The sequence below is a fragment of the Notothenia coriiceps genome, unplaced genomic scaffold, assembly GCF_000735185.1.
Source record: "Notothenia coriiceps isolate Sejong01 unplaced genomic scaffold, NC01 NC01_scaffold00029158, whole genome shotgun sequence".
NCBI lineage: Eukaryota > Metazoa > Chordata > Actinopteri > Perciformes > Nototheniidae > Notothenia > Notothenia coriiceps.
Genome location: NW_011361859.1, coordinates 310,357 through 325,796, shown reverse-complemented (window position 1 = coordinate 325,796; position 15,440 = coordinate 310,357). Strand labels below are relative to the sequence as shown.

At 40.8% G+C, this 15,440-nt stretch overlaps 3 protein-coding genes across 6 annotated transcripts; 1 reads left to right on the top strand and 2 right to left on the bottom strand.

Annotated features, from left to right (window-relative positions):
* Positions 1-194: 194 nt before the first annotated feature.
* Positions 195-5,063, bottom strand: mfsd1l (major facilitator superfamily domain containing 1-like). Its single transcript, XM_010786407.1, has 13 exons — positions 4,580-5,063; positions 3,753-3,853; positions 3,490-3,599; positions 3,343-3,398; positions 2,737-2,880; positions 2,485-2,643; positions 2,269-2,384; positions 2,065-2,165; positions 1,822-1,933; positions 1,602-1,739; positions 731-870; positions 531-642; positions 195-421 (listed from the first exon to the last, which is right to left on the bottom strand). Exons 1-13 carry the CDS (start codon positions 4,599-4,601, stop codon positions 287-289), a joined length of 1,446 nt encoding a protein of 481 aa, XP_010784709.1. The 5' UTR covers positions 4,602-5,063; the 3' UTR covers positions 195-286.
* A 647-nt stretch (positions 5,064-5,710) lies between these two features.
* LOC104958645 (probable crossover junction endonuclease EME2) lies at positions 5,711-9,493 on the top strand. 2 transcript variants are annotated; one of them, XM_010786403.1, is made up of 8 exons: positions 5,711-6,224; positions 6,831-6,952; positions 7,034-7,120; positions 7,197-7,321; positions 7,476-7,548; positions 7,693-7,808; positions 8,189-8,378; positions 8,964-9,493. In XM_010786403.1, exons 1-8 carry the CDS (start codon positions 5,783-5,785, stop codon positions 9,117-9,119), a joined length of 1,311 nt encoding a protein of 436 aa, XP_010784705.1. In that variant the 5' UTR covers positions 5,711-5,782; the 3' UTR covers positions 9,120-9,493. The 2 variants fall into 2 exon arrangements, with proteins under 2 accessions (XP_010784705.1, XP_010784704.1); XM_010786402.1 differs by having other exon boundaries at positions 7,031-7,120.
* Positions 9,494-10,014: 521 nt separating this feature from the next.
* spsb3b (splA/ryanodine receptor domain and SOCS box containing 3b) lies at positions 10,015-15,372 on the bottom strand. Of its 3 annotated transcripts, none has more exons than XM_010786404.1 (7): positions 15,259-15,372; positions 12,793-12,928; positions 12,129-12,309; positions 11,309-11,496; positions 11,072-11,174; positions 10,676-10,801; positions 10,015-10,563 (listed from the first exon to the last, which is right to left on the bottom strand). In XM_010786404.1, the coding sequence occupies exons 1-7, from the start codon at positions 15,297-15,299 to the stop codon at positions 10,031-10,033; spliced, it is 1,308 nt and encodes a 435-aa protein (XP_010784706.1). In that variant the 5' UTR covers positions 15,300-15,372; the 3' UTR covers positions 10,015-10,030. The 3 variants fall into 3 exon arrangements, with proteins under 3 accessions (XP_010784706.1, XP_010784707.1, XP_010784708.1); XM_010786405.1 differs by having other exon boundaries at positions 12,793-12,936; positions 15,259-15,349; XM_010786406.1 differs by lacking the exon at positions 12,793-12,928 and having other exon boundaries at positions 15,259-15,330.
* Between the last annotated feature and the right edge of the window lie 68 nt (positions 15,373-15,440).

Sequence of the window (15,440 nt, the reverse complement as noted above, 5' to 3'; positions counted from 1 at the left end):
AACAGATGAAATGTTATGTGGGGGAAAAAAAGTATGAATGTATTTTATGTGGATAAATTGTTATGCTATAAATTGTTATGCTATAATATAAATAATATATATAATATATAGATGAACTCAGACGATTGCTAAAAAACATCAGGTAGGATTTTCTGTGAAATGGATTCCCTTTATTTTTTCTTTGTCTTTTTTTTTTGTATTGTCTATAAGTCCCTTTTGTGAGGGCAAAAAAAAAACAACAATAAAAAGTTGGTCACAAAAAAAAAGAAAAGAGAAATGTTCAAATTTAAGAGTTGACAGAAGGAGATCTAACCGCCTCGCCTCCCTCTTCCTCCTCCTCCTCTCCCTGGGTGAGGGGCTCTCTGTCCGACTCCCCCTCCGCCTGCTGCGACTTCTTTGTTGTCTTGTTCAGTGTCCCGCCCTGCAGGTAAACAAATATTTACTGAGCACATTGTATCCTGTGGTGAAGATGGCTGACAATATACACACACAGTACAAATAGATATCGATGAACAGGCTGTGTGTCTGACCTGTCTGCGGTCGACAACGTTGAGCACCACCGAGGTGACGATGCAGCCGATGGTGTTGGCCAACATGAAGATCATCATCCTCTGCCAGCGCCACAGAGGTATTTTAGTTTCACTGGAAAGGAAAAGAGCAGCTAAGTTCAAATGCAGAAAGGACAATGAAGTGGTCTACCAATATGTTCCTGATCTCAAGTAATTCCTACCTCGACTTGGAGCCCAAAATCTGCCCAACGACCAGATTGGATATACCGATCCCGACCATCTGTACGGAGGTGGCCAGACCCATGGCTGTTCCCAGAGTCGCCTGAGGCACCACGAGGGGGATCGACGGCCACATGCTGGCCTGGAAAACAGCACAGATTGTCATTTAATTTTTGTTGGATTTATTTATAGGTTTTGTTGTTAGCTTAGTCCTTTCTTATTATTGTTTTTTTCTTTTCTGTTTTGTCCTTAAGTTGAGGAAAGTCCATTGTTTAAACCAGTGGCTCCCAATACATTTTGTTTTGGATTTGATATGGTCATGTGTGCTCAAAAAAAATAAACAAAACCTGAGAAACAACAAATGTTTTTCACAAGAAAAATCTCTGCTTTGAGAACGGAGGTGATCTCTGGGGCCATAGATCCGTTACGGATTGTATAGCTTCGTTGGTGTTTTAGTTTGTCTGTCTCTGTTTCCTGTTTTAGTTTGAAAAGTGTTCCCCCTCCAGTCTTGTCTGTTACTGGTGATTGTGGTCACCTGGTGCCCTGTGTTGTCTCCTCCCCCCTCACCTGTGTCTTGTTGGTTTGATTAGTCTGTGTGTATTTAGGTTCTGTTTTCCTGTTAGTCTGGGTGTGTGTGGGAGATCCTTGTTGCTGGTGACTGTGTTCACATGGACAGTAATATTGAGGCTGTGTCATGTACCACAATGAGAAATAAATGCCCACACCGGGTTGTATTTGGGACGTTCTGCCTCTGCCTCCTTGCTTGGTCGGGCAGCTCAACGTCACAGAGAAGATTAAGCTTTGAAAAGACAATCAATTACTAACATAAACTGGCCACCTAATTTGCAATAATTTCTTTTGAGGTAAACTCACAGCAGCGAATGAGTAGGTGACTCCGAGCCATATGGTGGAGACCAGAGGAGGCACAAAGGTGAAGGCCAGCAGTCCGAACACAGGCAGCGTGAAGATGGCACAGGCCAGAGCAAAAATGCCCCGCAGACCCACAAAATCCTGGAAGAAAAACACAAGAGCCTCTTGTTTTATGCTGCTTTTTATGACAGACTTGTATCAGGCTAAGGTTACAGATACTTACTATGAGGATGCCCACGCTGGCTGAGAGGACCAGTGAGCTGTCATAAACAGCACCGGCGATATAAGCCGCCTCCTTCTGACTGTAGCCATCGTACTTATCCTGAATGAATTTACTGGACAGGTAGAAAAACAGCTGTATGTTAAATTAGTTTACAGCATACGGGCATTTAAAACCCATTTAAAATCTGAGAAGTGTGTGTGTGTGTGTGTGCGTGTGCGTGTGTGTGTGTGTGGACATCTCTACCTGGCATCTGCAATGAATGGGAAGATGCCGTTATAGAAGAACATGATGGTGAGAACCAGCAGCCAATATCTTAGAGACAGGAGCTTCACATCCTGAATCCTCTACACATACACAGAAACACACATTACTTAGGAGTTAATGAACATTCAAAATGTGTACTTGGTGTGGAAAGCACGTTTTTTAGTTCAAATATATTGTTCGTACCACTTTGCGGGACTCCTCTTGGATGGCGCCATCAAGTCCCAGCTGCTTCATTCCTATCTTATCCAGGGCGCTGACAAGGATGGCGGAAACAAAGCCCAGCACACACAGGAGTGTACCTAGAAAGCATGAGAAAAATACTCTTACTTAAGCACTGTGTTATTATTCACTCAGGCCATAAGCATGGTGTTTCTATCCCCTTGTTTTATTAGTACCTACCACCCCAGAGTGTCCACTGCATGCCATATTGTTCCTCAAACTTCTGTGTGAGGAAGAAGTTCAGGACTGAGCCGAGGCGAGAGAAAGCCAGCGTCAGACCGAACGCCAGGGCCAGCTCCTTCCCTCTGAACCAGAACGCTGTGATGCGGTTCTGAACAACTGATGAAGACAACAAGAGCCGTTTAATAGGAACAGTGCTCTGAGTTGAAATCCAGAAAGAGTATGATTGTGACTTTAGGAAATTGGCCTTACTGGTCAGAGATCCATTTCCTGATCCAAACAGCAGTCGGCCTGTGAGCATCAGTGGCAGCAGATAGGGGGTTCCCTTGAAGTGGGAACCCAATGCAAACAGTGAAGAGCCCAAAACACACAGGAAGGAGAACAGAAATACTCCAACTGCAGAGAGGACGAAAAGGGAATGAATTCACCGTGAGTTACCATAAAGTGATATCATTATCAGTTATAGATTTAGCAGATATTTGTTGATGTAATGGCAATTGTAATGTTCCAATGTCCTATATCCTTTTGCCATTACTTCACAGGAGGGCTGGAGAGTGATCCAGACGCAGACACAAAAGGATTTCCGGTCCTTTGGTGCAGTTTATAATGATGTTTATTTAGCCTTTTACACACCAAGGTTTAATTATACAGTTGAATGGTTGTGGTGAGCATCTCCCGGGCTGGTGGAATCGGTATGCTCCTTCCTCCTGTGTCCTCGTCACCTATGACCCTTTTTATACACCCAGTGCAGCTAACCCCCGCCACCAAGTGTCCAAAACTAATATTGCAGTGTAAATATAAATAAAGTAAACTGGCACACCAACAACACCCATACAATGGCGCCTACATTTGACTTACAGCGGTTTCCTAGTTTGTCAATCAGGAAGCCGGCCATGATCACAACGACTGCATTCCTGTTGATAGGAAACAAAATAATCCATTGTAGTTTTCTGATAAGCCACTGAGCAGTGTGATACAGTAGGGTCAATGTGGATGTGAACTTACGTCCAAGCGTAGATGGCGTAAAGGAGGTTGTACTGCTGAGGGTTCATCCCCAGTCCCTCCACACAGTCCACTGTGCCGTTGATCACCGTCGCATTGGAACATGTCAGCTTCTGTCAGATGAGTGGAAGCCAGTGATTTAGTTATAATCATACTAGCCACAAACGAAGGACAGACTTTGTCATTAGTACTACAATGATCCTGTTGAGTTAATTTAGGGAAATCATCCTTTAATACTGATTATATCTTTTAGACCTATTGCTTACCCCCTGGAACTGATCCTGTAAAACACTGGGGATGTCGAAGCAGAAGTAGGAGCCAAAAGTCAGCAGACAATTGAAGAACAGCACCAAAAAGCGGTAATACGCTGTAAAGAAATAACAAGCATAATGTATTATTGTTTATTTTAACGTAAGAGTCAAACTTCAATTACAATGAACGCAAATGCAACATCCTAGTTTACTACTTCTTCTTTTTTTAATCTCACCTGAAATTAATATACAAAATATATATTCCAACCAAGCTTCAATACATTTCTTATTAATTGTGTTTTTTGAAAACAGTGCTTTTGAAAATTATTAAAGCTACCCTCCAGACATATTTAGAAAGTATTCTCCTTCGAATAATAACTAGTTCAAGGATTTCCCACAGAAAAAGGGGAATCCCCCAGGTAGCTTAAGACTCTATTAATTATGTATAGTGAAGGACACACATTCAAGTGAAGCAACACTAAGAAGTTCATTTAGTGGAAGGGGGCTTTAGGAAAAATCTGGTATTGTACATTTCCTTTAACTCAGCCCAAAGGGGATTTGGTGTTTACTTCACTGAGAAAACAAACTGTGTAAAACAACTGCAGCATTAGCTTGAATTAGCTTCAAATTGTCTGTAGTATGCCCACGAGGAAGCAAAACGTTTTTGCTGACCTCACGGTTTTGGCAACTTCCAGTTTAATCACATGAGTTTTAGCAGAAAGTGCCGAGTTGTTGTTCCAGTGGCCCAGATTTTCTTTAGAGAGGGTTACGACAGAAGTCTGGTCACTGGGTTCTGCTGAATGTGGCTATTTTTTGGAAAGTAAAACTATAGACAGACGTACCTTTCTCCGCCGGCTGCGCCATGGAGAACAAAAAGGAAAATGGTTATAAAATAAAACTTCCAAATCACATTCTTCAGTGTTGTTTACATGAGCAGCTGGTTAGCACGCTTTAAAACTCTTCTTCGTTGAATTCAGCTGACCAGACGCTGTAATGGCGCCCTCTAACGACTGTTAGTTATCCTAAAATCCAAAATATAGTCCACAACTTTGCAGATATTAGGTCAGTTTTCTTATTTGTAGTCCAGTTTTCCAGGTTTTGTAATGTTCAAAGAGTAAAAACAATTTCTCCAGTTACTTCCAGGTCTCTGCTTAACCTCCTCTGAAAAGAATATGTCATTCTTGCACAGGATGAGATAAGTATCCTCCACACATCAGGGTGTTTCCCTATCAGAGCCAGCCCCCTCTTAAACATACAATGCCCCCTCCTAAAGTACTGTGAACCTTTGCATATCCCTTTGTAAATGTTGCATGTTTTCGCCCACCAACATTACTATTCAGACTGCACAGCTCTCCCACTTTTAATTCGATATTGAGTGAATTGTCCAAAACTTGTTATTCCTGATTGTAATGTTTCACTTTCTTGAACACAATTTCTGGTTTTCTATGTACTGCACAAATAACATCAATTCAGTATTTTTCTTTGTAAAACAAAATCCCTCTTTCGACCTCCCTAATTAAAATGTCCAATTGTTCCAATCATAAACCTTAATGGAATACAAATTATAAACCTCAAGCATCAAATGAACTACTATTGGCTACAACTGTAGTCTGAATTTACTTGTGATATATTTGTATACATATATATATATTATTAAACAACAACTGCATCCATTATATATTCAGGTTATATATATTAAATAAATATTTTAGCCAAATAATAGCCAACTGTGCTACAAAACTGTCATCCCGATCCCGATCATTCACTCAGTGTTTTATCTTTGGGTTCTGAGATTTAATCCAATCAAACGAATAACGTTAAATGTATCAACCATAGACAGCTAGTGCCTCTCCTGTCTTTCGTTGTTTTCGACCAAAGACAAAACGCTTTCCCCAATAATTTATTCATAAAAACTCGAATATAGGAAGCGCATTTTCTCTCTTTTGTCCCTCCGCGCACACCGTCGAGTTTATACTCGCTGAAAGGGGTTAAATAATGCGTTCAAGGAGTTTAGGAGATTTTTGATTATGTTTTAAACATGCGAAATGTCTGTGTTGCGCAGAGCTAAAACATGGGAAGTATCTGACTCCGAGGACAGCGACGCTGAGAAAAAACATGATTTAAACCTCGATGAGAGAAGTCAAACAATAACAGTGAGCGAAGAAGATGAGGCTCCATACACCAAGTGCAACACCCTCCAATCTTCACCCATACAAACAGAGCCCCGTCAGACTTCAGCTTTGTCTCCTCCAAGACAACATGCAACCCCGAGTCCTGCAAGAAAACGCCGCAACAAAGAGGAGGTGGAGGCGGACAGAGAGGCAGCCAGGGAGAGGAGGGAGGAGAGAGAGAGGGTGAGGACAGCCAGGACCCGGGAGAAGGAGGAGGGGAAGCAGGAGCAGCAGAGGAGGAGAGAGGCGGCCGAGAACCTGAAGAGTCTCCGGCCAGAAAACTGCCTCAAGAGTCTGACAGTGCGCATAGATCCAGGTACACCGTGCTGCCTTCAGGTGCTGTGGGAATTCATTTTCCCGTCATTTATATTGGGACTGCTGTGAAGACAGTTTGATAACTTTTTTATAATTGATGCTTCAAAATAGATATAGGCCTATAGCAATACTTATATATATAAACAAATAATTATATTATGATTACAATTATTACTAAACTTTTTTGCTAAAAGTCAGTCCAAATACCACATACATATTGCAATAAAGGTATTTTATTATGCTGAAATGTTTGTTTGTTTCAATAAATATAAAAGTGCAGTCTTTCTTTAATTCAAAAATAAATGTATTAAGGAAAATGTGCTTTATACAGACTTCATTTAGTGCTATTTCTTTATTTGTTTTTTTATCAAATATTGTGCGTTTTGTTGTTGTCAGTTTAGCTCTTTATCATCTACTTTAAGATGATCTGTGGGTACTCTTAGTAATCTAGTACTGGCTAATTAATATAATAATAATAATAATAATATGTATTTACAACCTACAAGCATTAAGGTGGAAGCCAACAAGGACCAAGCATTGGACCATGTTGTTATTTTCACAAAGAAAATGCTGATATACCTATAACCTTGTGTGTGCTTTATTCCAGCTCTTCTGCAAGACGGTGGCTCAGACATCTTGCTGGACACCCTGGCTACCTTTGATTGGAGGTTCAGCATTGAGAGCCATCAGCTCCCACACAGCATCACCTGGACCAGAGATTTACCTCAGGTTACCCCCCCTCTCTGTATTTAAATATTCTTACAATCTCTGCTTTCTGCAGTGTGATCATTACTGCTCTGTCTATAGCAGGGAGAAGACAGCTTACTGGAGGAGGAGCAAGTGGTTCTGGTGCTGGGTCTGACAGACTTCATGGACACGGTGGTCTCTGTGAAGAAAGTGAGCAAACTTTGAAGTTGAAATATTTAACTTTGATGGCAACATACATGCTGACCCTCCTCTATATTATGTTTAGATGCTTGACAGTAACGAGGAGCAGACAGGGGCGGGGTCTTTCCTCTCTCCAATTTTGGAGTGTCTCAACAGGGACGCCAAAAAGGTGGTCACCCTCTTAGTGACAGACCCTCAGCAGGATTACAGGTAAGTGTACGTCAATAGGACCTCTTATAGACAGACACAATCATTGACTTTCTTATATGCTAATTGTATTACTCTCTGGTGAGATAACACACATATTCTGTGTTGGCTTTCATGCCCGCATTGTGACTTTAATTGTTGGTTTGCTTACCAATAGGGCTGATGCAGTCCCTTTACTGGATGAGACTCTACAATCCAAACTGGGGATGGAGAACTTGGACGTGGAGGAGGTCAATTTACTTTAAATCTGATAAGTCAATCTTGCATGTTCTTTTTGCCACCTAGTTGTATATTTTGAATGTAAAAATCTGAGAAAATGTACATATAACTGATTTGCACACTGCACACTTAATACTGCTGTTATTTTTCTCCAGGTTCTCGTGTACCTGCAACTCTGCAAGAATATCTCTCTGGTCTTCCTTAATGGCTGGCAGGAAGTCACCAACCATGTGTGTGCCGTCACTAAGGCCTTATCAAAACGCCCTTTCAAGTAGGCAGCCACTCGGTCCACTCCAGCACAAGTTCAGCCCATATCCAATGTGATGCTAAATTGCGAAGGAATAGTTGATCGCTCAAACGGGGAGCTCCTAAGCGAACTGAGAATTTTCCATTTTTGACGATTTACATGTCACAAATTACTCCAAATTACTCCAAACTACTCGCATATAGTTTTTCCAATATTCACGAAACTCAGAATACACATTGCTCTTATGAATCTGGACATATTTCAAATTGCCTTCCATTAGCCCCGCCCCCCAAAAACTCGACAATTTTAAAATATGTGCGTTATATGTGCAGCCACTCGAGTCATTTCCATAATAAAAGAGAAGGAACATTCCCCTGTTAAGATGTCTTTCCATGTCTTTCCAGACTGCTGACGGAGCGAGCGGAGCTGCCCTTTTGTGTGGATGGTTCCTGGGCCAGCGGGGTCCGGGTGGAGAGGGACGGCTCGGGGCTGATCCAGGTGTGGAGCAGGCAGGTCCAGCAGCTGAACAGAGTCAGCCCCACCGTGGCCTCCACTGTGATCGCTGCCTACCCGTCTCCTCAGCTGCTGCTGCAGGTACAGCTGCCTCAGGGTGGTGCTGTAGAGCTCAGTGCATAGAGGACACTGCTGCCAGCGTTCCATTGCTTTGACAATATACTTTTAGCATTCACTGGTAGGTTTTGAACCGATTTAAGTTCATCAATGCAATAAGATCATAGACTTTAAACCAATACTTCATCCACAAAACCATTATTTGTAAATGTAATTATCACCTTGTGTTACTTGGAATTGTTGAAGATGCTGTTTCTTGCATGGTGAACAAAGAATTCAAAAACAGAGAAAAATCTTGATGATTTGAAGTAAATACGGTCTGCTGTTAACGACAGCAAACATCTCACAAAAGTTGTACAGCTTAATCCAAGACTCATTTATCCAGTTGTTTGCTCACTTTGTTCCAAACACATAGCATTTCAAACGTACAGTCTTACGCTGTCTGGCCCAAGTGTTTTAAATAGCAAGGATTTTAGCAAACTGTGCTGAGAGGATGACTGGATAAATGAGACTTAGATTATACTCCACAAGTTGCGTATATATTTTATACTAAAAATGAGTTCAGGAAATTACAAGAACAAACATGTACATTCTCTGTTGTTTTTTTAGGCGTACCAGAGCTTGGATTCAGAGGAGGACAGAAAGAGTCTGCTGGCTGGTCTCTTGGTGAAGAGCGGAGGGAAAGAGAGACGTATCGGCCCAGAGATATCGGCCAGAGTTTACCGCTGCCTCACAGCCCAGAATCCCCAGCTGGTCCTGGACTGATCTACTTGAAAACGTCAGCGAGAATTAAATCCGGCTCTGATTTCACGTTGTCACCACTTGGCTGCCAATGTGTTCATGTTGATGTTTACAAGCTAAAAATATGCCTTAGATATCATGTGCACCTTATTATTTATACCTCAACAGATTTAAGCGAAATTATGTTTCGTAAAATATGGAAGAAAATCATGTGTAAACATTATTCTGTTTACATGCAAGATGTAATGTCAAAAGGGACATTATACTACATGGTATGTTTTGTTTGTGTGAAATGGCTTATAAAAAATTGTAGCAACCAAACTTCATTTGTTATAATTTAAAATAATTTCTTGAGTAAGAAAGTTAATAAACAAACTGTAAATAGTAAAAAAGGAGATACTCTTGTAAAGCAAAAACACATCCACCGTTGATATTCAATCAAAATGCTGATACAAAACACATTTACAAAAAGTCATTTCCACAGTATCAAAAAGCCGTTTCCCCGGAGTATTCCCCAGAGAATAACAAGTGTACACTTTCACATTATTCCTAGTCAGAAACATTGGGCCTTCCATAAAGTAATTTAAGATTATTATTATAAATGTGTATTATTAATGATTATTATTCTGATAATTATTCGGATTATACTTATTATTAATCCAGGTATTATTATTAAAACTAGCTAAATTGAATGACCCATATGTCACTATCAAATCTCCACTTCTCGCATTCACATTGACAATGTTGTTGATTCAGTAGCTGAATTGGTGTTGAATGTCACATACTCTTAATAAAGAGAAGTAAAAATCCCCTCAAAAAAGTAGAAATATTGGCTCAAAGATGAGGTTGCACTCATAATTTCCAATAGGAGATGTCGATGGCAATCGTAGAATAGCTGTTCGCCAAACACTTACAAACACGTTTTGGCTAACGGGTCATGTCCAGCGGCATCTTTTGCTTTGGTAATCCTCAGGTTCAGAGCAGCAGCTGTCGTATTCGCTGCTGGGAGGAGTGGGAGGGCAGTGGCAAGTGCACGGCTGAGTTTGAGGTGATGTTGGGCAGGAGCACTGGTAGGGGACCGTGTCGAGGAAGGGGCTGGTGCAGGGGCTGGGGGAGGGGCAGGCACTCAGGGTGGAGACTGGGCTCGGGATGGGGCTGGAAGGCAGACTAATTTCTTCTTGGAAATCATCAAACAAGTCCTCGTTCTGCTCCGACGCTTCGGGGCTGCTGCTGAGCGTGAAGACCCAGCCGAGCTGCAGGTGGAGCTGGGAGCGGAGGCCGGGGGGCAGATCCACAGCACCGAGGACGTCCGGGCAGTCGGGCAATATTTGGCGGAGCCGGGTGCAGCAAAGGTACTGCAGGGAGGTGGGGGTGTAGCAGGCACGGATCACCTTCATACTGCTTTTAGCTGCCGTGGAGCAAACCATGGGGTAGAACTTCTTGTTCTGCAGCCTTGTGGAAGCAACACCTGTAAAAGAGAAGAAGAACATTTCAGGGTGAAAAACAAGGCAGTCATAGCTACATTGAAATGTTCCTGGGTATTATGGCGCTCACTGCTTGAATTAGAGACAAACTCTCACCTATGCAGTGCCGGTTCTTGTAGAAAGTCAGGGTGCCATGCCAGGTGTCGAGGTGCACTCCTATGATGGAGCCCTGGCCAAACCGAGAGGAGAACCTCACTTTGTCCCCTTTGTGCTGGAGGAAACCTTCAAACAATTGTGATAATAAATAGTATTTAATTTGTATTCTCTGTGGTGTAACAAGTTCTCAGAATTGCTTATAATACAATTATTTTAAAAGCAAATTCTAGGGGAAGTTCAAAGAGGGAATGTCTCTTTGGTGGAAATGCTCACTACTCAAATTTCACAATTCGTATGTAACAACAAGGGTCCAATCTGGAACACTTCAAAATACTCAAGTAAAAGCACCTCAACATTGTATATAAGCACAGAGCTTTCCTGTATTAACCCTCTCACCTGTGTAGGAGAGCCCCCAGCTATCTTCATCATTTCCCAGCAGGCTGCCAAAGCTGAATTTGAACGTCTCCAGGTTCACCTCTGAAGTCCCGATGCCCACCATCTACACAGACAAAATGATCAAAACAGAATCAAACAGGTTGACTAGTTCTATCTCTTTACTAGAAGATCTGAAGAGAGCAACTCCAGGCCACTTATCATATGACTTCCAGTATTAGTAAAATGTTTGCTACCCACCATATCAGTTCCATAGACGGGAGAGGTCATCTTCACTTCCCAGAAGTGTTGTCCCTCTGCGAGCTCCTTGGTGCCGCGGATAGCCGCTGTGCCGCAGCTGTAGTCTGTGTGAAAGCTCACCTTCCTGTTGTCGCAGCTGAGGAAGGCTCCGGATGATTTGAAGCGCTCGTCCCACTCCCAGTCAAAACCTGGGAACAAAAACATATATATATATATATATTAGCTGGATGATTAAGATTTGAACTTTTTACAATCTAACTATTGTATTCAGCCAAGCCTTTAATACAAATTATTTGTAGACATTTCTTACATAATGTATTCACTTATTTCATTTAAATTGTAAAATGTTATTCTATTTCATTGTTGTTTTATTTAATACTTTTTAAAAGTTTAAAAAAAAAATCAATTTCATTGTGCTTTTATTTAAGAACTATTTTTGTTTTAAAATTGTATTCTATTTTATACTCCATTTTTCTATTTATTTAGTAGTTTATTCCACGCCAATTTACTGCTAAAATTATTATCATGGACTCAAATGGATTCTATTACATTCATATCGTCTATCATGCATTGGTATCAAGTAGTTAAATAGTTAAAGTAATTTATAACCGTTTCTTTGTATTCCACTAGTGTTCTGTCTTGTTTTTATTTTCCAGTCAGTTGTGAAGTAGGAACATCTAGTGAAATAATCACAAAAAGAAAATAATAGTATTTGTATTTTATACTTAGTGAGAAAAGCCTTATCTGCCCAGATTCAACACTACTCTAATAAACAGTATACTCTGCTTTGTTCACTAGTTTAGTACTGTGATTTGCTCACCCTGATCCTCCTCCCCACAGAAGCAGTCAGCGCTGACGCTGAGGCCCAGGCTGAGCTCTTCCTGTCGGTCACACTGGCAGAAAGACTCCCCGATCACCGGTTCTGTACCAGGCAAGGCCACCACCTCAGACATGGCCTGAGAACTCTCCAGGTAATCCACTTCAAGCTCCATGTTGCTGATCTGATTGACACAAACAGCATCTTGTAAGTCTGAACACATGGCCATGGTCCAGGGCTTGGTAGCGGGAGAAGGAATTAGATCTCTATGAAGAGCGAAATGAGAAGCATGTTTGAAAGACTGAAAAGTATTTTCCCTAAAAGCTGTTCCTATTGGTTACACAAGTCATGTGTGCCTGTAAGTAAAATGAGACCCCCTTCCAAAAATACTAAACTTGCTTTCCTTGCCTTTGAAGACCTGACTGTCTTACACACAGCCCTTTCAGAGAGGGGACAGTCCCAGTGGAAAACTACTGGCCCTCAAGCTGAAATAGTATCTGTCATAAGGTCACGCCAAACTATACATTTAATATTCCCTGGAAAGCGTCTCTCTCTATTCAGTAATATACATAGATTTGATCTCCAACACCTTTAAAAATGCAATCTTTTCAGCCCACACTTTTATCCACTTTCTTTTTGTTACACTCTATATTCCCTAATGTCTCACCTGTGTCGTCACCTGGCCTTCCAACCCCCCTCTGTCTGACATCTGGATCACTGCCATGTCATCTGTTTCTTTCCGTGTTTCACTCCAGGCTGAATGGCGAGCCCGTCCGCTCCTGCCTCTTCTCAGCATGGCAGCTCTGTGGATCTAACAACTCCTCAATCAGCTGCCATGTGTACAGTAAGCTATGGACCGTGCTGAACTCCTGGTTCCTCGGTTAATTTCCAAATACATTACACTTTTTTTAGCTGACACTTGCATCCAAAGCAACTTACAATAAGTGCATTCAACCATGAATGCAGACTCTCTGATGTCCTGATATCAATTGGGAGCTCGTTCCACCCTTATGGAGCCAGGATAGCAAACAGGGGTGTATTTGTTTTTTGAGTTCAAATATTGTCTTGACACATGTACATTATGTACAAGCTGTGTTTGAAGAACAAAGACAGCATGACTCCCTACTAACTGAATAGCGCATTCGTGGAATAACAGCTTATAGATTAAATCTACAACCAAGAATAATTGTTGTTGTTGACTAGTGTGTTAATTATTTCCTCTACTAAACACTACGTTTTTTGGTATATAAAAATTCAGAATATGGTAAAGATGTGTTAATCAGTGTTTCTCAAAGCGTAAGACGACATCCTCAGATGTCTTGATTTGTCCACAACTCATACATATTACGTTGACTGTCTTAAAGAAACCAGAATAAATTCACGTTAAAAAACAGGAATCAGAAAATGTTTGCTTTTCTTTTAAAAAATATCTGTCAAACCCTTTGATCAATTATTCAAATATTTGATGATTAATTTTGATAGTCATCTATTATATTAGATCATTCATCTTTGAATATGCTGAATATGAGTTTGACCAAAGAGATGAACACATTAGTTCAATTATTTTACATTTTTAAGCTGCTGTGGTATTACTCATAAATTGGTGGAATGTGTTTTTCTCTTGTATTTCAATAATATTTCTTTCAATGTTTCACAAACTAGTGGGGCACCTACATTTGAAAGATCAAACATCCTCTCTCAGCTTCCCTCAGTTCAGCAGTTTGTTAACTAACCTTTACTCTCCTTACAGTCAGTGTAAACCTGCATAATATTTAGAAAAGGAAACAGGTCTGGTCCCCTACTAACTGGTGCGCACTGGTACAGCTCACCTATTTCTATCCAGCCCATATGCCGCAGTTGGCCACAGGAAGTGTTTCCATGCACTTGTTTAACCTTTAAACCAAGCCCTCTGTTTTGCCATTGTGGCAGCACACAGCTACCTTTCTCTGCAGATAGGTCACCTGAACCTTGGGACTACAATGTGTACCAGTCATAAATCGCAGATTGTAATATCCTTGTGTTTTCACGGATGCTACAGTGGTATTGACTTTTACAAAATGATGCAGCACTTAATTTAACCATATTAGAGAAGTGTAGATGCAAAGCTAATAGCATTACATTTGGAACTGATTTATATTTACGGATAGAAGAAGACAAATTAAATGTAGCATAACCTCCACTTTTGAGGAAACCCAAAGTTTGATCCAGCGTGCAACAGAACTAACATCGAAAACTGATTCAATTCCAAAGACAAAAACATTTTTCTGCCTCTCTCCAGCGTGTATTCATGAAGATAGGAATGGCACATGCATACTTTTTGATTGATAACTTATAACTTTACCGGTTCATGTTTCCAGATTTATTGAACCCCAAACAACAATGACTGATATGTTTGTAAAAAAAAAAAGCGAAATATTTTTATACCCAGTAATCATAAATGTAATTGCCTCAATTGCAGTGTTTTGGTTTTTCTGAGTAGATTCCCACATTTTAATGTATCCTCTTTTATAGGTGCTCATTTTTTATTGTATTACAAAGTATTTTTTTCTATACCATGATAACATTTACACCAAGAGTGTTTTTTTTTTTTTTTAACTAAACGCAGTAGCCAAATCTGATAGCATGTTGCGGTTCATGCCACCACTGAACACAGCAGCTGGTGACTGCTTTGGAAGCAGGTGCAGGAGATAACTGCCATTAATTTAGATTAGTTAGTCTGGAGCTAGTCTCACTTTAATTGGGCTTTACCCTACTTATGCACATGCAATGACATTCTAGAGAAGACAACCCACAGTAGCTTTCAGGGCAAGTGTTTGACTGAGGACAGGGACAAGTTTGCATGTTTCAGATATTAAAATGACTGAAAACCACACCACTGTCCATGTCCTGCCAATACTTCCTGTTTAGACACAGCAATCCACTCCAAATCAGTGCACCAAGAATATATCTCAGATTGAGATTCTCACTGCAAGTCAAGAGAATAGCATCTGCTGGATGTTTAAATCAAAGCACAAACTGTTGTTGTATTCTGTACCACTACATCTGATGTTTTGCTGTTATGTATCTTCATCTGAACTCAGATACTAAACAAAGTAAACCACAATACAGCCTGAATACATTTGAGCATTCTTACCTTACAGTAGTCGTCCTATTCACCGTCTTGCAGTGGCTCATGTGAATGCCAGTGTGTTTCTCAGTATGCTTCAGTATGCTACAGTGTGACAGGTGCAGTTTACACTCTGTCCCACTTCGCAGCAAGCCAGAAGTAAACATTACTTCTCCACGCCCTCATCGTGTACTTATTGGATAAGACTC

Coding starts and splice junctions, on each gene's coding strand:
- spsb3b (XM_010786404.1), bottom strand. CDS start 15,299: ATGAGCCACTGCAAGACGGTGAATAGGACGACTACTGTAAG. Junction 12,310..12,792: donor AAGGCCAGGTGACGACACAG/GTGAGACATTAG, acceptor TGTGTCAATCAG/ATCAGCAACATGGAGCTTGA. Junction 10,564..10,675: donor CAAGAACCGGCACTGCATAG/GTGAGAGTTTGT, acceptor TCTCTTTTACAG/GTGTTGCTTCCACAAGGCTG.
- LOC104958645 (XM_010786402.1), top strand. CDS start 5,783: ATGTCTGTGTTGCGCAGAGCTAAAACATGGGAAGTATCTGACTCCGAG. Junction 7,549..7,692: donor AGAACTTGGACGTGGAGGAG/GTCAATTTACTT, acceptor ATTTTTCTCCAG/GTTCTCGTGTACCTGCAACT. Junction 8,379..8,963: donor CTCCTCAGCTGCTGCTGCAG/GTACAGCTGCCT, acceptor TTGTTTTTTTAG/GCGTACCAGAGCTTGGATTC.
- mfsd1l (XM_010786407.1), bottom strand. CDS start 4,601: ATGGCGCAGCCGGCGGAGAAAG. Junction 2,644..2,736: donor AGGAAATGGATCTCTGACCA/GTAAGGCCAATT, acceptor TGTCTTCATCAG/TTGTTCAGAACCGCATCACA. Junction 643..730: donor ATTTTGGGCTCCAAGTCGAG/GTAGGAATTACT, acceptor TTTCCTTTCCAG/TGAAACTAAAATACCTCTGT.